The sequence below is a fragment of the Vombatus ursinus genome, unplaced genomic scaffold (genome assembly GCF_900497805.2).
Source record: "Vombatus ursinus unplaced genomic scaffold, bare-nosed wombat genome assembly UNPS02014861.1, whole genome shotgun sequence".
In the NCBI taxonomy this organism is placed as follows: domain Eukaryota; kingdom Metazoa; phylum Chordata; class Mammalia; order Diprotodontia; family Vombatidae; genus Vombatus; species Vombatus ursinus.
Genome location: NW_020954639.1, coordinates 37,718 through 58,940, shown reverse-complemented (window position 1 = coordinate 58,940; position 21,223 = coordinate 37,718). Strand labels below are relative to the sequence as shown.

At 39.6% G+C, this 21,223-nt stretch overlaps 1 protein-coding gene and 1 pseudogene across 1 annotated transcript; one reads left to right on the top strand and one right to left on the bottom strand.

Moving 5' to 3' along the window:
* The first annotated feature begins 1,729 nt into the window (after positions 1-1,729).
* On the top strand, positions 1,730-12,752 carry LOC114027517 (isopentenyl-diphosphate Delta-isomerase 1). The gene is made up of 5 exons (XM_027841616.1): positions 1,730-1,950; positions 6,277-6,449; positions 7,210-7,302; positions 10,340-10,470; positions 11,231-12,752. The coding sequence occupies exons 1-5, from the start codon at positions 1,745-1,747 to the stop codon at positions 11,546-11,548; spliced, it is 921 nt and encodes a 306-aa protein (XP_027697417.1). The 5' UTR covers positions 1,730-1,744; the 3' UTR covers positions 11,549-12,752.
* Positions 12,753-15,924: 3,172 nt separating this feature from the next.
* Positions 15,925-20,702, bottom strand: LOC114027454 (annotated as a pseudogene).
* Between the last annotated feature and the right edge of the window lie 521 nt (positions 20,703-21,223).

The window sequence follows — 21,223 nt, the reverse complement described above, 5'->3', positions numbered from 1 at the left end:
TTACTGAAACCCTGCAAATTGACAAAAATGGCAACATTCAGAATAGATGTTTTAAAAAAAAAACAATAAACAGGCTGACAAAAGTGCTCCCATACCCACAATTAACCTTGTTGAACTAATACTAGCTAGCATTTTGTATGGCACTTTAATGTCTAGGGAAGAAATAGATTTTAGTCTCATAACTTCCCTGGGTGGTAGGTACTGTTGTTATCCCCATTTTCCAGAGGAGGCGACTGAGGCAAATAGAAATTAAGTGACTTGCCCAGGGATAAATAATTGCTAAATACCCGAGGGAGAAATATGCATGTACTTACTCCTGACTCCAGGCCCAGGGCTGTATCCACTGCGCCACCTGGCGGCTTGACTTCACAAGCATTCAATTAAAAGCAGAAAAAATATATATTTATATTTTTATATTATATATATATATAAATGTCCAATCTAATTTTTTATTACATTTCGTATTTTTAAAATTAACAAGAATCATTTTTTCTTCCTCCCATCTTCTTATATGAATCCATTCATCCACTGGGGGATGAGATTAAAAACTTGTAACAAATACGCAAGGGAAAGCAAACTAGTTGCCATATTGGCCATGCCAAAAAAAAATTGTTCATTCTGCATATTTAGTCCATTACTTTTTTTTTAAATCAGGAGATGGGTATCATTCTTTGTCTTCAGTCGTCTGGAACCATGGTCGATCACCGCATTGATCAGAGTTCTTAAGTCTTTCAAGATCCATTTTTACAACGTTGATAACAGTATGTATTGTGTTCTACTATATTGCTATAGTACAAATTGTTCTCCTAGTTCTGGGCATTTTACTCTGAGTAAGTGCATACAAGTTTCAGTTTCTTGGAAAGCACTCTTAGTTTTAATGACAAAATAGTATTCAAGTATAGTCATACGGCACAATTGTTCAGCTATTTCCCAAACGATGCTCCACCCCCTGACTTTCTAGTAAATACTTTTGTACATATAGACCTTGTCTTTCTTTTCTAAAGCAAGCTGAAAAGGAACTTTTAAAAAATCTAAATAAACCAATGCTTCAACAAGTTGTCACGTACTCATAACCCAGCCAGTTCTCATCGGCAGCTCTACACCTCTAGGAGGGTTTTTCCAGCTTTGCTGCTTTCTCGTAGAGGGGCCTGCCCGTGATGTCGGGTCTGGGTCATCAAGCTCGGCAGGCAGAAGCACCGAGGCATCTAGAGCGGAAGAGTGGAGGGGGAAGGGAATTAGAGGAGAAGACCGAGAACAGGTGCGACAGCCGAGCACACAAACTTGAACACAAAGCCTCCGCTTCCCCGCCCACGCACCCTCCCTCCCCCCCTCGCACCCTCCCTCCCCCCACCTCAGTAACCACGGCCGCCCACGGATTGGCCAAGCCCAGCGAGGTCAGAAGGTGCGATTGGCTGTCGGCTGCGACACGAGCTGGAGGCCTCATTCCGCCCCTTCCCGGAAAAAGAACCTCTAATCCGAATGGGGGCGCTGGCCGAGTGTTTGCGCTCCTGCCCCGGGTGGCAGAAATCCTAGGGCTGAGCTCGCCGACCCGCTCGGTTCGGCTCCTTTTCCTCCCCCTGACCCCTCCGTACTTCGCTCTGCCCAGGGAGCGCGCCACCGACTGAGAGAGGCAGGACGCGAGGGGCGGGCCTGGGAAGGACGCCTCCGCTCTCGCTAGCTGTGGAGCCATCAGGCGATCGGGATACGTAAGGCTCGGGACGGCCCGCGATTGGTCGGCGCGAGGATGTGGCGCGGCACGGCTAGGCTGGCATTGGCTGGCGCGATGGGGGGTGGGGCCTGGGCCCCTGCCGGGGGGCAGGGTTGGGGCGCGTACCCGTCGCTCTTCTTGAGCAGCCGCGGCAGTTTTGGTGCTGTGAGTTCAGGCTCCTCGTGCAGCGGCGCAGTCGGCGGAGCGGAGCCGCAGCACCGGACCTTCAGCGGGAGAGCAGGGTAAGGAGCCGGCCCCTCGCTGGAAGCGGCCGGGCGTGCAGAGACCTTAGGTGGGCGGTGTATGGCCTCGATGGGAGGGGCCGGTGGCGGCGCGGTCTAGCAGAGCCCCTGCCGCCTGGTTTCAGCTCCGGCCGCAGGCGCTAAGCAGCTGGGGTCCTGGGCGAGCACCCAGCCTCCCTGGGCCTCTGTTTCCTCTTCCGTAAAAGGGATGCTTAACCCACGCTTCGGGCTAGCTGGCGTCCTAAAAAGGTCTTCCACTGAAATAACGGGCTCCTCCCTGCCCGCCGACTTCAGTTAAAAGCTGGATCAGAGCATCGGCTGGGAAGGAGCTCCCCCCGGCTTTAACCTCGCTAGGATTCCCTGCGGGAGCAAACCCAGCGCCGTGGGGGCCCTTCCTGGGAGCAGGGAGTCAGACTGGAGGGAGGGAAGCGGTTAGCACCTTGGCGTTGGGCGAAGTGGAAGGCTTGATAAGCAGGGGACAGTTAAATTAATAAGAAATGAATTGATAAATTTTAAATTCATAGTTTTCATCGGCAGTTGGTAACCACTGTAGAAAGACATGATTAGCCATAGCATCCAAAGCTGGAAAAGGATCCTTGCTGATCATCTAGAGACCAAGCATCTATTTAATTTTACAGATGGAACCGGGGTCTCAAAAGATTGATTAGCTTTTATTAAGCAACAGTGATTAATAAGAAACTGAGCTGGGAATTAAACCCCCAACTGCAGGACTGGGCCTGAAAGCTTTGAATGCTATGGAAGTTTAATGTTATTACTAAAGATGTTGAAATCTTGCGGAGGTAGCTGACTTGGAAAATAGCTCTACACTTTTAACTGAGAGGTAATTGCGTCACTTGTTCAACTTGAGAAACTGGTCAGAGGCACTTAGGATTTTTAATGGTATAGGACAGTGGTGTCAAACTCAAATGGAAACAAATTTCCAAGGCTGCAAATTGGCTTAGAAAGCCACACGTTAACAGATTGTGGCGTTTTTATGTATTTTGTTAAACATTTCCCCATTACACTTTAATCTGGTTTGGTATGTCCTAGTATAGGGGAATGCTTTGGAGGTTCTACTATTAATACCTGCACTTTAGAAAAAGTATTACATAGGTCTGCAAAAATTAAGAACCTATTCCTTAGCTTGACTAAATTTTCTATCTTCCGAATAATTACTTCTTTCCTTTCCTGTGAGCTTTATTTCTCATCATGCATGGAATTGTGTAGTTCGAAGAGACCTCTGCATCCCACGCATACACAGAAAGCATCCCCACTCTAACACATTCAACAGGCCCTTTTTGAAGGTCTCTAATAAAGATCTTGACTCCCCAAGACATACAATCACAATTTTGGACAGTTCTAATTCTTAAAAAGTTTTCCCTGACATCAGGCTTAAATTTTCTTCTTTTCAATTTCCTTTCCTTGTTTCTAGTTCTGCCCTGCAGGGGCAACATCTGCTCCCTCTTCTACATGAAAACCTTTCAAATACTTGAAGAGACAGCTTTCATATCCTATCTGGAGTATTTCAATCTAAGTATGCCCAGTTTTTCTTCCTTCAATAAATTGAAAACCCTTCACCATTCTTGTCATCCTCTTTTGAATTCCCCTCTTCTTTTCAATGTCCTTCTTAAAATGGTGTTCAGACTGAATCCAGTATTCCATATGTGATGTGACCAGGGCAAAGTAGCAAGACAGAATCACTTTTTTATCCCCGGAAGCTTTACCTTTCTTGATACAGGCCATGATTACATTAGAGTTTTTAGCTGCCAAATCCCAGTACTGACTTACCTTGACTTTGCAGTCCATGAAAACCCCCTATCTTTTTCAGACAAAACTACTTTGTAGGCAGGTATCTTCCATCCTGTACTTAAAAAGTTAATTTATTTATTTATCCCAACTACTAAGACATTACATTTGTCTTTTGAATTTTATCTCAAGAGAATTGGCCCAATGTTCCAGCCATAAAAAATTTTTCGTTGTTGCTGTCTCTCTCAACTTTGTGTCTTCTGCAGATATGAACATGCCATCTATACCTTTTTCCGAGTTTTTAATGAGTACAGGGCCTAGCAAAGATCCCTGAGGTAGTCCTCCTCAGACCTTCTGCCAGGTTGACATCGAGCCATTAACTTGTGTTACTCCTTGAATTCAGGAATTTAGCATGTTCTAAAGCTTAGAACATTGAAGGTTAGAGCTGGAAGAGTTTATCTAACATTTCACAGACTTAGACAAGTTAGATTAAGAAGGATTTCTGAACTATGTGGTTTTGGAAACAACCCTGAGCAAGAAAAGGTATTAAAAATTTGGTGAAGTGGCTACTACTAGATTGATTCCCCCACCTTCTGCCCAATAAGAACAGAATCGAGCTGCCAAATTTTCTTGTTAAGGCTAATCTTGTTTCTCATTTACATTTCACTTCAAGTATCTTATTGTTGTCAACATTGTACTTGCATGTCTCTCAAATATACCCCATTCTCTTCTACCTTGCTTAGATTGTTAAAATCTAGGTAGAAATGCCAAAATGGGATTTAAGCATAAAACTGGACCTAGAACCATAAACTGATAGTAACTTTCAGCCAGTCTTGATCCTCTTGAACTTCTTCCCTGCAATGGAAGGAATACATTTCTGCCTCTCTTCTTCAACAAGATAAAAGTAGCCAGAATGAGCTTCAAGGGACCGGTTTATTATGGGCCACTGGAGTAAGGAAAACCAGATGGGCCCCCTGGAGGACATTTAAGAGGGAATGGTGGTACCAGAGGTGAGGGGCACCAGGAAGTTCCCTCTTGGGAAGTAGTCTTGCTCTAAAGGTTGTTTTGTATATTCCTTAACATGTTATTAAGTTCATCCTGTGTGTCAGGATACTACAGTTAAACATGCAATAGCCCTTGTCCTAAAAGAACTTAAAATCCTACTAGAAGTTAGGGTGAATGGGAAGAAGTAAGGAGGAGGGAAAGAATTTACACGTAAGTAAATATAATAAAAGGTAAATTGATTGGGGAAGAGCACAGATATCAGCGTTGTTATCTGAGCATTGAAGATAGGTATTCTGGAGTATGGATGAACAGGGAATGCATTCTAATCATGATGAGATGCATTGTAGAGATCAGAGAACAATTAATAGTTTAGTTTGGCTAAGATTTACAGAATCTGTGTAGTATCTTAGAAGTAATGGAGAGTGAGTATTACATGTTGGCAGTTCTAAAGGCAACGGCTTGGAAAGGGTAAGGGCTAGAATCCAGGAGGCCAACAGTTGAAGCAATAAGCAATAATTAAACTGGGCAGTAGTTAAGTGAGTGAAGAGAAGAATGTGGTTGGAAGAGATGTGGACGTGGAGTCTGAGATGTAGCAACTGTTTGACTGTAGGAGTGAGGAAGAGCCAAGTATTAGTTCACCATTTATGACCCAAGTGACTAAGAAATGCCTTTAACAAAGATGAGCAAGTTTAAAGAAGGTGTTTTGGAATCGTCGAGTTTGAGATATCTTCAAACTACCCAGAAGGAAATATCCAGCAGGAAGTTGGCAAGTGTGGGACAGGAGTTCAGGAGAGAGATGATGTGGGTTTGGGAATCAAGAATGTCAGGAGCCAAGAGAAGAGAGGGCAGTCATTGGGGGCTTAGAAGCTCTTGAGCTTCACCCTCTCAGTTTACAGGTAAGGAAACTAGAGTATGGAGTACTTACATGGCTTACCCAGAGTGACACAACTAGTAAATACCTGAATCAGGATTTGAACCCAGGTCTTTTGACTCCAAGTCACACTGTGCCCACTTCACTCTGTCATGCTGCCTCTCATTAGTCAGCAATGTTAAAAGCTACAAGAAAGAATGAGGACTGAGGGGGGAAAAACCCCATCAGATATAGTGTTTAATAGCCTTGGTAACCTTGGGGAGAACAGTTTCAGCCAACAGGGGAAATCAGAAACCAGATTGAAGTGTTGAAAAGTGAGTAGGAGGTGAAGTAGATGTAACCAGTTTGGCCCTCAAAGGGAGGAGAGAGGAGACGGGATCAAGTGAATCTATTTAAGACAAGTAGTTGTGAGCATGTTTCTAGACAGTTGTAAAGGAGCAAAAGATAGGAGGAGAATGAAGGGAAATTTAGTGTCAGAGTGACCAGTGGGATAAACTTGTGTCAAGGATGGGAAGGGATAGGGATAAAGGCACAGGTAGAGGTAGCTGGTCTTGACCAGAAGGAGCTGTCTTTTCCTCAGCTCCCTGGGTAAAGGTGAAGAGGCTCAGCCATGGGGCAGGAGTCCGGGTGAAGGTAGAAGACTTCATTGACAGATATTTACAAGAAATGTGACACAGTCTTCTCCCCCTCCTCTTTATTATCAGCTTCTTGGGAAGGATTAAACAAATTCCAACAATGCCTGAAATAAACACTGACGATCTTGATGAGCAGCAGGTTCAGCTCCTTGCAGAGATGTGCATTCTTATTGATGAAAATGATAACAAGATTGGTGTAGAGACCAAAAAGAATTGCCATCTGAATGAAAACATTGATAAAGGTACAGTTGGATTTTGTCGTTGTTTCTAAATAAATTTATCTGGCGCTTCAAATTAGCAAAAACAGCCACTCAGAGACATCAGTGTTGGAAATCAATTTGAGATAAACTAGAGTGGTTATTGTCAGCCATCTCTCCATTTGGGCTTTGGTTAGTTAATGGCATAGTAGAAATATAAACATTAAGTCTATATTTTACCAGATTTCCCCCTCCATTTTATTTAGATGCTTGATGCCCATTTCTTTTTGTAAATAAAGATGAAAAAAGCCAAATTTTGAGACATGTCAGCAAAGTTATGTAGAAATTATTAAGCCTAATTCATCATGCAAAGGGAATCGTTGCAAAGCCTAGAGTGCCTCTCCACAACAAGAATAGACTGCTGATTCCAGATTGAAGTGACTGTCCTTGTGCCACGAAGCCTTGAAAAGGCCACTGACTCCTGCAAGTAGAGTCACTTCTGTCACTTACTAACCTCTCTGAGCCTCAGTTTCCCCTTTTGTGAGAGGAGAGAGTTGCACTGAACAGCTTCTCAGGTTCCTTCCAACTCTCAATCTGTGATCCTATTGCTTAGTAACGACAAACTCCCCCTTGGTGATTGATGAAACCGTCTCAATTTCAGCTTTTTATAAGCATAGCCAGATGTGGGAGGAAAGATAACTCTGAGAATTGGGTTACAAGATAACTTTCTGAGGCCTAAGTGGAGAAATAGAGAAGTTTTTTATAAGCCATGTCAATGTTAATGTTTCTTTTTTTTTCTTTTCAGGATTATTACATAGAGCTTTTAGTGTCTTCTTATTTAATACAGAAAATAAGTTATTGCTGCAGCAGAGATCAGATGCTAAAATTACTTTTCCAGGTCAGTACACTTATTTTCCATTTTTGTGGGATAAACAGCATGGTATAGTGGGATGAGCCTATGACTTTTGGAGTCACAAAACACCTGGGTTCAAGTCATACTTCTCATACTTTATTAACTATTTGACCGTGGTACCATGCGCAAATCATTTAATTTCAGTTTCCTTACCTGTAAAGTGGGGATATATCTTGTCATTTGTTGTTATTGATATAGTGCTCTAAGGTTTCTAAAACACTTTGCATACATTATCTCACCTGATCCTCAAGACACCTAGCCTTCGGCTCTCTATCTTTGCTCCAAAAAAGCCTGTAACATAGGTAGAACGGGGATTAATACGCCCGTTTTTACAGATGAACAAGCTGAGTGTTAGAGGAGTTAATTGACTTACAGTCACACTGCTATATTTATAAGAACCAGAGGTGAGATTGGAGGATACCTGTTTGCCCAGGGCAACACTGACACACATGGTGGTTCTTGGAGCTGGAGTCTGCCAGTTCCCCTGGCTATGCTAAGGCATATGGAGGTTCCTGGTGTTGGCATTTGCCTGCTCCACCACACTGGGGCTCAGGATCTCCCTCTGGTTTGCTGTGACACTTCCTGTCCTGGACTGCTCCTCTTTTGCCCAAGTGAGACAGATGTTTCTTGGCGATCTTCCAAGTCACCCCATCTTTTTGCTGGTTCTGCTGTACAGGATTTGTTTTGAGGTGCTATTTTATGGTTGTTTGGAAGTGAATATGGGAGAGTTACAGTAATTCACTGCTTACTCTGCCATGTTGGCTCCCAGAAATCCAGCGGTGAAATTGGAAGTCAGGTCTTCTTGACTATTGAGCCCAGCAGCCCAAAAACTGTCTCTTACAGGATTGTTTGGAGAATCTGATGAGCTAATGTATGGAAAGGCCTTTATAAACCGAACAGCATTTGGTGACAGTTCTTACTCTAGTTGATCAAGCAGTCCTCTCTGAGGTTAATCTCTGAAGTGGTTGGAAAGAACTCTTAGAACTAAGTCTGCTATGGCTCTCAAGAAGGGTAGGGGAGTGGACGTGAGCTCTGAGTGAGAAGGATACCAAAAATAAGCTCTTGTTTTGTAGAAACAGAATTGTTTTTTGTTTCTAACAGAGTTTATTTTCATGATAGTAGACTTTCATGGCTGACAGCTTTTATATATACTTGTGCAGAGTTAAAGAAAACCAAATTGACCTACTCTTTAAGTTTAAAAAGAAGTTACATATGTTTAAATACCCAACTCTGTTTAAATGAGTTTTAAAGGCATCTTCTGATATAGGGTGGGAGTTTTCTAACATTCAGCCCTTTTTAACAAAGCTATGATAAGAGTCCAGAAAAGGCCAAAAAAACTACCTGCTAAATAATGTGTGGTAGGAGCAGGGAGCTTGAAACCAGTTAAATTAGGTGAAGAGAGAAAACTATTAATTAGAAAATGTTTATGGGTTTTTTCCTCTTCCTTTTTTTTTTTTTTTTTTTTTTTTTTTTGGTTGAAGAACAGTGACATACTGCTTTGTAACTGTCCTTTCTGCTTTGGCCATGAAGTAACAGAAAACACTTAAGAGAGGATATAGAAAAGACTTTGTTTTCATTCCCCTTTCTCTCTTCCCTCCCTCCCCCTTAATTTTCTCTCTCTCACACACACACACACACACACACATATATATCTGTATCTATAGATATAGATATATATACATAAAAGCTCTCTTGTGGTCTTCAAGGAAGTCTCCTTCACAGGCTTTTGGTCAGCTTTTCATCAGGGCACCAGAGCTGTCAATAAGCACCAGGAGGGCTTATCTCCAAGTTAAAAAATTCAAAGGGAAATTAGTGCTACTCCAAGACAGAGAAACACCAGGGTTAAATGAAATGTCTAAATGGTTCAAAATAGTTTAATAATAAAGATGATATGCCCACATGTTTGTTTTTATTTCAGTCCTGTTCAACATTGTGTATCCTGATTAAATATAGTATTTAATACATACGAGTTCCATTTTTATAGGAGAAAGTATAACTAACTAATCTATCTCTTTAACTACACCCATGAGAATTCTAGTTGTTTGGATCATGGGGCCATAGTCAAGAAAAAGCTATCCACTTGATAAAAGCCTACTCTAATTGTAAGCATGCTACAGTTTCTTTTGTATTGCCCATAGAGTCTAGGGCAATGTTGTGCACACAGTGGGCTGAATGATTAAAAGATTAATAAAGGTGCGGTTTAAAAATAACTCTGCCTGTAATACTCATGAGCCAGAGTCCATATGAAGCAACATCCCATTTTCCCGAGGTGTCCAGTATAACCCTGAGCTTAGAAGCAACAGGAAAAAAGTCTTTAAAGTAGTGATGAAAGTTGTGTGATAATGTAATATAGATGATATAGAAAATGCTCAAAAAAGCTAAAGGAAGGAAAGAATAGGAGTGGGGAGGGGGGTGATAATAATAGGACCTAATTCTTAAGATTGTTGTGAGGGTCAAATGAAATAGAACATGCAGAGTCCTTTGAAAACTCTGAAGTGCTATTTAAATCTTGTCATCATCATTATCATTATTACCAAAGAGTACTCTGTGGAGGTATTTCTTTAGGTGATAACACATCAATCAGTGGAGGAGATTCTAAGTTGAAGAATATGATTTCATGATCAGAACTTGACTGTTACATTTTTGTATTTATCAAAGTATAAATGTCCATTTTAGGAAAGCATTCTTGCATCTTTAAAGCTGTTGACATTTAATTTAATAGAGAATATTTTTTATATTCACATTTATGGGAATATAAATTGGTGAGAAGCGAGTAAATTGTGGTGTTAGAATCCTTTTATAATAAGGGGAAGAGGGTAGACTCCCAGATCTCTAATTTAACATAGATTTTGAATAGCTTCTCAAAAGCACAAAATAGCCTTTCTTTATTCTAAATACAGAAATTTATGTTATAAACTGATTTTTTTATGTCTTAAAATGAAAATTTAGTAATGACTCTTCTTCATACCATGTTCATGATCTTTCAAGAAATGGAAATAATTTAATCTTTAACATTTTGCAGGTTGTTTTACAAACACTTGTTGTAGTCATCCATTAAGCAACCCAGGAGAACTGGAAGAAGATAATGCCATAGGAGTAAGGCGGGCAGCTCAGAGACGTTTAAAGGCTGAACTAGGAATCCCCATGGAACAGGTAACAGTGATACTCCGTGACACTTAACCAACTGAGAACAGAATATAAGCTGAAACTTGCTTTTGATAGCTAGATTGCAAAAGAAATTTTGGATTCTTGAAGTAACTTGTTGAATAGGCCTTTGACTGTAGAAGCTAATGTGAATAAATACAAACTGAAACTTATATTTTCATTCCTTCTTAATAGTCAGTCTTGCTCAGTACAGAGACATGTTGATAACTGTATATGTTCTTGTAAGAATTTTAGTTGTTTCCTGGCTCATGGTCTTCCTTTCTGCGTGAATCCCTGCCCCCATATTTGCGGTCTCCAATAGGCATTCCAGCTCCTGCCTCCAAAAAGCTTTCCCTCTTTCCTGGAAATGTGTTCCTTCCTTCTCTTTGCCTCTCGGAAGGCCTAGCTCAGGTGCTACCCCCTTCTCAAAGCCTGGTATCATTTCCTGAGCTGTTAGTGCTCTCCCCCTCTCAGATTATCTTGTATTTACTTAATTGTTAGTGTTTTTATCAAACTTCACTATAAAGTTCCTCATGGATGGGAACTTCTTTCATTTTTGCGTTTGTATTCACAGTGCCTGCGATAGTACTTTGCACATAAGAGAAACTGAGATGTTTGATTTGAATAGAGTATTAAATAGTCCTTGGGAGATGATTGTTTTAAGATGATATTAAAAATGTTCCCTAAAAAATTCATCTTCATTTATATGTGCTTAGAAATGTTAAGGTTTTTTTATTCTTCTTTAACAAAATGTCTGTTTTGGTCACAGGTTCCTCCAGAAGATATTTCCTATCTAACACGAATCCACTACAAGGCACAATCTGATGGGATTTGGGGAGAACATGAAATTGATTATATCTTGTTTGTGAGGAAGAATGTAACCTTAGATCCAAATCCTAATGAGATTAAAAGCTATTGTTATGTGACCCAAAAAGAACTAAAAAAACTCCTGGAAGAAGCAGCTAATGGTGAAATTAAGATTACACCCTGGTTCAAAATCATTGCCGAGACTTTTCTGTTTAAATGGTGGGATAACTTGAATCACTTGAATAGATTTGTTGAACATAAGAAAATTCACAGAATGTGAAAATATGGGTCTAGAAAACTCCACATTAAAGTCATTTTAAAATTACCTTGTTCTCTTTTATGAGGACCGTCATAGATGATATGCTGTTTGAATATGTAGAAAGACCACTGGCTAGGTGACTGTAAATTGTATGTCTTAGGTGTACACATGGCCAAAAAGTGTATACATGTGGAAGATGTTTTATTTAAAAATAAAGCAGAAACCACACCTGCCTGCAGACACACTCAGAATTTAGCTAGATTAAATTATTTTAACATATGCCTCAAATCTATTTGTGGCAAATTTACACAAATTAAGTTTTAATATGATTGGGACAGACTTTTTCAGTATCTAAGTTTATATTGTGGTTCAGATAAAGGTATTTGTCTAAAGGAGGAATATATTTACCTCTAAAATATTGATTACCTTATCTGTTTGGCTATTGTGAAACATGCTGAAATAATTTCAGTGTAACTCTATTAAACTAGTACAGAAGATTTTAAAGAAATTGGTGATGTCTTAAAGGTTTGGTTTCTTTACCTCTATTCAGAGTAAAAATGGGGATTAGTCGTTCTGAAAGTGGGTCTTTAAAAAAAAGGAAGAAAAAGTAGTTTTAAGTTTTACAACTGCTTTTTGTATAAATATTTGAATTCAAACAGCACTATTCTAGGGACAAGTAACAGGACAAGCCTTTTAAAAAAGTTTTTCAGCTAGGCAAATTTTTCATAGCAAAGTTTTAAAAATCAAAGTGATTGCAACTATTCATGAACTAGGAATGTGGATCAGAAAATGAAGAGAGTGTGACTTGATTATAGAAGAGAACAATTAAAGCCTGACATCTGTTTTAAGATAGTGTATACTAAGACGTTCTAGGAACCAGCCTGACTCAAGGAAATTTAGGTTATTGAGGTAATAAGATAGGCAGTTTTAAATTTACCTTCTGGTTTGCTTGAATACCATTTGAAATCTTGGGAGATTGTGTTAACCATAGAAGTTAGAGTCTAACAAAAGATGAAGAGAAAATTTAAAATTTGTTTCTTAAACCTTTGATACACAGGTAAAGTGGGGTGGGGAAGGGATCATCATATGTCCTTAAACTTTAACATGTATTTATTTATAATTTCTAAATGATTATATTGAACCTTTTTTGTCCTGCTAATCTGTATACAGCGTGACTTATGATGGATTTATTTTACTAAACAAAGTATAGACAAAATAAAAGAATTTTCACATTCTTTAACCTTTGGTGGTTGTTCAGTCGTTTTTCAGTCATGTCTGACTCCTTGTGACCTCATTTGGCTTTTTCTTGGCGAAGATACTGGAGTGGTTTGCCATTTTGTTCTCCAGTTCATTTTACATGAGGAAACTGAGGCAAACAGGGTTAATGATTTGCCCAAGGTGACCCAGCTAGTAACCTTTAACCTTATGGCTAGTTTATTATCCATTTGTCAAAATATTTTGTCAACAGTAGGTTGAAAGAATAAATGAAGTGTTTACTATGTGTCAAACACTGCGCTAAGGGCTGGGGATACGAAAATAAGAGTCTTGGCTCTAAAGAAGAGAAAGGTTCAGATGTAAATCAGATGGAAAAGTTCTATGGTCTTTAGAGTGTTGAGGAAAAGCCGATGGTAAGGCCTTTTCTTCAGTGTCATTTCCACTGACAAAGTCATACTAGTTTCTGATGTTGACCCAGTGGACAGTGCTAAGAACTTTGCTTTCTAGGTCTTCAGTACCTATGGTGATAAGCACCTGCAGGAGCTATTGCCAGGCTGAGTTGCTTCCCAGGGTGGTGGCTGAGGGCCCTGGGCTAGAAACATTCCTCTCCTATGGCTCTTTGACCCTGGCTCCTGGGCTGCCTCCATCAGGATCTGAAGGGAGTTGTTCAAGTTGGTGGTGGTGGTTTGGCTTAGTGGGTACATACCACCTCCAGTCGCTACCTTAGGGTGCCTTGTAGCTTCAGCTAGATGGGCTTATTTGCCCAGTCTATGGCAGTTGGGAGCTGGTAGGGATGACTGGATTAGATTAAATAGCCTAAAACCATCTTGGTTTCAAATGTATAATTATTTTTACCATTTCTCCGATCCATGTGATGATGGTAATCTACCTTTAATACTCAGTTCTCCTTAACCTCAAGGGAAATTAGAATTCCCAGTTTCCCCTGGACACGTCATCCTGGTAATAGAGTCATAGTACAAATAGGTTCAATTTATTTGGATGTTCTGATGGTTCTAGGTTGTCTGCAGTGGTCCTATACTGCTGAGCCTGATGGGCTAGAACCCAATCATGGTAGTGTTCCAAGGGAAACGAAGCACTTGGCAGCTGCTGCTTTGCTAAGTTCCTGTCCTAGGACCTGCATTTTCCCATAGTAATGTCTGTTCTTAAGGACAAGGAACCCGTCTCGGCCGTTTTGCCCAAGTCTACGTGTGAAGATCCTTCAATAGATGCTTAAACTGAGACTTTTGGATATTGTTTCATGCAGTTGGATGTTAACTATAAATAGGACTGGCTTGAGCTATTAAGAAAATAGTGACCTTACAGCTGCTCAATCACAGAATTTCCAAGTTGGAAGGGACTTTAGTCTATCCCTACCCAAAAATGAATTCCTCCTACAATCTAGCCAACAAGTGAGCTTCTAGACTTTCCTTTAAGATTTCTAGTGAGTTTGAAGTCGCTATATTTCCCAGGCAGCCTGTCCCACTTTCAGATGGCTGTAATTGTTTGGAAAATTTTTATCAGGTATGAATTTCTTAATAGCAGCTGTTTATGTTTTGGCCAGAAACCCGGAGGGTCTTCCCCTCCAGAATGCTGTTTTGTTTTTTTTTTGACTAGGTAAAAGAGGCCATTCTCTGTTTCATTTCTTACCTCGCCTTAATCACTACATGGACGTTGCCTCAGTCATACTGAGACATGTTAAAGACCTTTGCTTAAAAAGGCCAAGGTCTCCCGCTGCATTCAGGGCCATCTCTAGTCTTTCTGATCTCTATCTTGCCGCTGGGCCCAGATGACTCTGGAAGAGAAAGTGAGGCTGGTGACTTTGCACAGCCCTGCCTCACTTAAATCCAATTTACTTGCAAGTCCTGGCATCACCTTCCTGATGTCATGGTCCACGTCGAGAACGGAGGGAAAACAACAGCAACAACAACTTAGGGTGTGGTATAATGCCTTCCCTTTGGGTCAAGTTATGACTTCATGGAATGCTACTACGTGACCTGTGTACCCAGGGTCCCTCATCACTATGATTTTTCAACAACACCTCCCAACCCCGCTACCCACACCCCACTCCTGCTTCATGAGCCTTCACGGTAAAAGAAAATTAACTTGATCAAAGTCTCCATAACTAAGACTTCTCATGGCAGGCAAGTTGACATCTTTGGCTTCTCATTCTGACTCCACTGTCACAAATGTTAAATCTTTTCTAAAGTATGAATATAATCCAACTACTGCAGAAGACTTACTCAGCCATAAAGTCAACAAAGAATCTTAAGAACATAGGATGTGCTGATACTTTTATTGATGTTTTAATTCATATTAAATACTACATAGTTTGTGATACCAGTACAGATTTGCCTAGAAATAGAATAATTTATAAAGTAATATTATTTTCTAAAATCAACATAATTCAAGATAACACTCCCATCTAAATTTGTTTAAAGCTGTCTCTGTTGTAAAAAGTTAAAAGTTAATTTCCTAAAATGATCTTTAATTGACACCTAACTTCACAGATCTCATTTAACATTTCCATTTCAGTTTCATCATCCCAGTCAGGTAGTCTGTAGTGTGTACCAATTTTTTTTTCCTATTAAACCCTTTGCAGTATAGTGTAATACATGCATTATAGTATGATGGAGTATATAATAATAGTATGGTATAGTATATAGTATAACATAACATAGTATAGACCTCACATTATGGGTTATGCTTTTTCTCAGAGTCTGATGTGGGGACTTGCATATGACTAGCATTTGATAAACAGTGTTTAATTGAAAAGGCATGAATAGTGATTATGCTCCCTTTGACAAATACCAAAAAGGGGTTCCAATGGAAACAATTTTCCCTGCTTTGCAAAGCTATTAGATATTCTAAAGAAGAATGCTGATGATAACAGACAGCATTATATGCCAGCAGAATATTGTTTGGAGAGAACAAATGCATCTGTTGTCTCAAAATTAGGAAACTAGAAAAGGTAGAAAGAGGAAAAAAATTAATTATATGTAGCATAAGTGGAGAGAACAATTTAAAATCAATTATGAACAATCAATGAATTATCAGCACTATGACTTCTTCTGATAAATGAGCATCCCCACAAGTTGTCAGTATTTGATATCATATTTCAAAGTCAAAAATCATTTTCACTTGACATATAATCACCGACCCTAACCGTCCAATCAGCCATGGTTTTAGACTCTGTATATTTTGTCAGGTTCAGCAAATAGATTCAAATCATTAAAGTTATCCCACATTTTTAACAGAAAATGATTTGCAATTAAGTGAAACCATCCAGACAATTTAACTTTGTCCTTGGTTTCTTGTTCCAAAAGATCTTTTAGTTCTTCCTTTGTCACATAAATACAGTCCTTTACTTCTTTGGGATCTGGATTCAAACTGACATCTTTCCTTACAAGGAGAAGGTAACCAATTTCATGTTCTCCCCAGACCTCATCTGAACACAGCTTGTAGTGAGTTCTTGACACAAGGGTAATATCGTCAAGGGAAATCTGTGATCCACAAAGTATAGTCTTAGAAAATGTCAGAGAATATAGTTTATTCCTATAATAGAAAAACTTTCACTTTCTAAGCAAAGCTGAATTGGATACCCCTGCCAACAGTCTATTTCATTCCTCTAGGAACTTTCAAGCACCAATCCCATGGTTTATCTAATCAAGGGTTCATTCATAAAGCTGTCTCACCAAAACCAGAATTGGAAACTGGACTTTCTTTTGCTTCAGAAGAGTATTTAGATTAACACACTAATTAATTGACCAAATTATCTCAATATTAATCTAGGATTTGGTCTCTTTTGTTAAGAAATTAGAGTAAAAATATAGTCTTTTTTATTTGTTTGTTGTTTTTTGGGGGGGGGGGTGGGAATCAGAGTTAGGTGATTTGCCCAGGGTGACACCGTATCTGAGGTCAGATTTGAACTTAGGTCCTCCTGACTCCAGGGAAAAGTATAGTGTTTTGGGGGCAAAAAAAAAAAAGTATGGAAAACAGATATCTGCATATAAATGTAGAACTTCATTCTGGCTCCAAGTTTCTATCTTCACTCCCATACCTATTAGAAGAGCCAAAAGTCCTGAATAATTATCCCAACTTGATAATAAGACCCAGAAAAAAACTGAAAATTGTCTATGACTCCTTCTGCTGCTGTAGTATAATCTCATGCAGGTTACTCCTTTGATACATTAATCATTCAAAGATCAGCTTTAAAATCCAGCTGTCCGAGTATATCATTAGTTCCTATAGTATCTAGTTTTCCTATCACAGACAATAAAACTGGTTACCTGCTCCTGGGGAATTCCTAATTCAATATGTAAACGTCACTTAGCAGCCCACTTCATTCCAATTGCATTACTTTCTTCCATTTCTAGCGGTTTATATAGTGGATGACTAGAGCAACCGTCAGAAAAACACCCGAAAATGGATCAAACAGCATCTCAAATAAGAGAAGTCCTTGGAACATCAATGAAAGATAAGCAGGCTCCCCATGTAACAAATCTGATTTTTTTCTCATTTGTGCCCAGGAAGCCAGCTACAATAAATCATTCCAAGAACAAGAAGATTGAATTTTGACTATTTAATAATGGGTACAAAATGTCCCCCATCATAGTGACTACCCACCCTAAGAACAGAACAGCAAGCATAGTTCGGGACCCCAGCCTAGGAAGGAGACAGACCAGCACTGGCTGGCATATACTTCTCTGTGTTACTTCTCTGTGTACAGGTTGTATCTCTCCTATAGAATGTAAGTCATTTAAGGGCAGGAATTATTTTTTTCAAATTTGTATTTGTATCCTCACATGTAACACAATATTCTGCACATTGGTAATTAATAGACTTTTGTTGAATTGAATGGCTGATTACAGGGTTCCTTCTTCACAGTTAGAAGGGCTTAACCTCTCCCTAACCCTGTCCCATTAAATAGACTTACACTTCAATGACTTGTTTTTTTGTACCTTATGACAGTGACTCATTTTCTATCTGGGGATATTAATCAGTTAATAATATTTCTTAGGCATCTACTACATTCCAAGCACTGTGCTGAGTATTGAAGATACAAAGTAAAAGACAGTCCTAGCTCTCATGGTGCTCATAGTCTAATGGAGACATGTAAACAACTCTCTGAAGACAAGATGTATACAGGATAAATTAGGCATAATCAACAGAGGGAAGGATATGCTAGTGCATTAAGAGGGAGTCAGTAAAGTCTTCGGGTGGAAGGTGGGATTGGAGCTGGGACTTAATGGAAATTGGGGAAGCCAGGAGATGGAGATGAGGAGGAAGAGAATTGGAGTCATGGGGGTCAGAGTGAAAATGCAGTGGATAGGGAAAGATTGAAGATTAAGTGAGAGAGTAAGGATGATAGAGGGAGCAATCTGCTGGACAAGATGAGATGAAATGGGATGATTTGTGTAGACAGAAAGGTTTCCCTTGGAAAAGAAAAGAGTAAGCTCTTCATTTGAGGCCAGGGTACAGGCAGAGATAGTGGCAAAAGGGAATCTGAGATGCAGAGTGGTAAGGAGGGCACTCTCAGTGAATGGCGTTAGTTTTTTCTTCAGTGAAATATGACACAAGGTTCTCAGCTGGGAGGGCTGAAGAAGGGGAATTATGGGAGGATTGAGGAGGGATGAAAAGGTTTAGAAAAGCCACCATCATCTTCAAGATCCCAAGCTATCACCCCTAAACAGCACAAGAATCATGCTTTCACAGTTTCTTCCCAGCAGAACCCACAGGGACCATGAGGTAGTTATTTTTATGTTAAATATTAATCACCTGGGAGATGAAATTGCTAACAAACAACCACAGCCCATAGGCATTCCTTTGCCCAAGCCTTCATCACATGGATTATAACTACTGTAATGAAGCAGGATATCTACCTCAGTATATCACTCAGTATATGAACAAAATTGTCCATTGGCTTGTGAAGTGAACTCTACTACTTTAATCTGCCTAGTCAAATATTGATAATCAGCCCACCAAATACTTCTTGGGGAAAAAATAGATGTATCTAAAGTTACATTTCTATCAGCAGCCAAAACAAATGTACTCACCTGGAAAAATATATTTAGTCTCTGCTCTCTGTTGCAGCAACAGTTTGTTCTCCGAAGAAAATAAGAGTACAGAGAAACCACGATGCAGTAGCCCTGGAAAATATAAACAGGACTAAAAATAAAGAGCTCATAGGCATTATTTTAATGTTCTTCTTCTGTCAAGAGTCCCCACTTCTCTCAGTAAACCAACCCCAACACCTTGCTGCTCTTAGGAGAGACAGCAGCATGGAAGACCTATCAACACACAGAAGGCAAAGTGTGGTGAGCAGATGGAACCTTTCAGGATCTCCAACTCACTATTGGAGGAGCAAGGATTGAGAACTGAAAGGTATCTCAGTAGTCATATTGTCCAGACCTCTCATTTATTTTACAAATGAAGAAACCGAAGCCTAAGAAAGGTTAGTGATTTATCGAAGTCACATAGGCAGTAGAAGTCAGGGACAAGATTTGAACATGAGGTCTCTGATTCCCAAGCCAATACTATTTCCAGTGTACCAGGGCAGCTAAGTGAGACTTGGATAGAACACTGAGCCTGGAGTTAGGAAGACCTGACTTCAAATCTGGCCTCAGACACTTGCTAACTATATGACCCTGAGCAAGCAACTTAACCTCTGTTCCTCTCAGTTTCCTCATCTGTAAAATGGGGATAATAATAGCACCTACTTCCCAGGGTTGTTATGAAGAGCAAATGAGGTAATAATTGTAATGCACATAGCACGGTGCCTGGCACACAGTAAGCACTATATAAATGTTAGTTATTAGTACTGTGCTACCTTTCCGTAACTTACTTGATGAACTGAAGCTCAAAGAAAAAATGTTTTAAGATTCATATTTGAAATTCAAGATAACTTGATTCTTACAATTAGTAGGATTCACATCTTCCAGAATCTTCTTTTCTCCCTCTCTCTGTGTCTATCTCTGTCTCTCTCCTCCTCCTTCTACTCCTCCTTTCGCTCCTCCTCCCTGAAAACCCACTTATGCTCTTTAGAGTTGCTCATGGATCACAGAACAAAGGCATAATCTCCCTGACTCTGTAAGGAGGACGACAATAAACCATTTCCCCACTGTTTCCAGCTGCCATTTCCGTGATCTTTTCCCCCACCTCAACATTCCATCTAAGCTCTTAAGGCTACCATAAAAATTTCTGAGCCCTTAAATAGACAGTATCAGTCTATGAGATATGCATTTGAGCGGACAATACATGTAATGAAATATAACCACGCCATAATAAATAATGACTGAATATTACAGAAAAGCGTGGAAAGAATTGTAAGAATAAAAGTGAAATAGGTAGAGCTTGGAATGCAATACATACAATTACCTCAACAGTGTAAAAAAAAAAACCCAACAGTAATCTGTGTAATTATTGTGATCAAACTTGGACAGAAAGAAGGCTGAAGGAAATGCAGCTCCTTTTTGGGGGAATAAAGGTGTGAAGTGTTACATATTCTACCAGACTTGAGTCACGTCTTTTCTTTTTTTCTGAGCTGTTTTTTCTTCTCTATTTTTGTTTTATTTGGTGTTACAAGATTTTATTGTGGGTCAAGAAGGGAGGCACACATGTGAAAACAAAATGTATTAATAACAATTTTAAAAGAATATTCACATCTTCCCAAATCATCTCCAAATGAACAGAGAAAACATAAGACAAGGAAGGTATCTCCTTCTCAGCACTTCAATCCATATCCCATGGTATCTCTGACAGACTCAGGAAAGACTAAAGAGGCTCTTTCAATATTGACAACATAGACTTTCCCAATGTTACCTTTTTCAATGTTTTTATTCAGATGGCAGTTCATCTTGCTCTCAGCACCGATCACCCGATCATTTTCATCAACGACAATTAGCATCTCTTTCAGACGCTGGACTTGAAACTCGTCCATGCTACCCCAGTTATCTTCAGACATTGTTGTCAGTTCTAATACTACCTGTATTGTGGATATTTAAGGTCAGTTATAATGAAAACATTCCTATAATAACATAGATACAAATAAGATATCAGCACAGTTAATGAATATGAGACAACAGAAACAGCGAAATAATTCAGCGATTAGAGTAATTCCCCACAGAATAGGAATAAAGATTTCAAGTTTCCCTTTCTATTTGTTATGTAGGAGACCTCCTCTATGCCACTATCTCTGAACACAAGAATAACTGAAAGGTTAACAATCAGTTCCTACCAAAGACACATGCACTTGGAGTATCTCTCTCCTGCTCAGAGCTCTCATGGGAAAATTAGCCAGGTTCTTGTATAAGAAACACGCCATGGATTTTTTTTTTTTATAGGATAGTGAGGTCACCATAGATTTTATCAGCTGAAGAACTAAGGCTATAGGACAGAAGCATGAGTACCTGTCCACTTCCTAATACAACATAACAAAATGGGAGAGAGTTTCTGATGGCTATTTACAGCATATTTCAAGTCTTG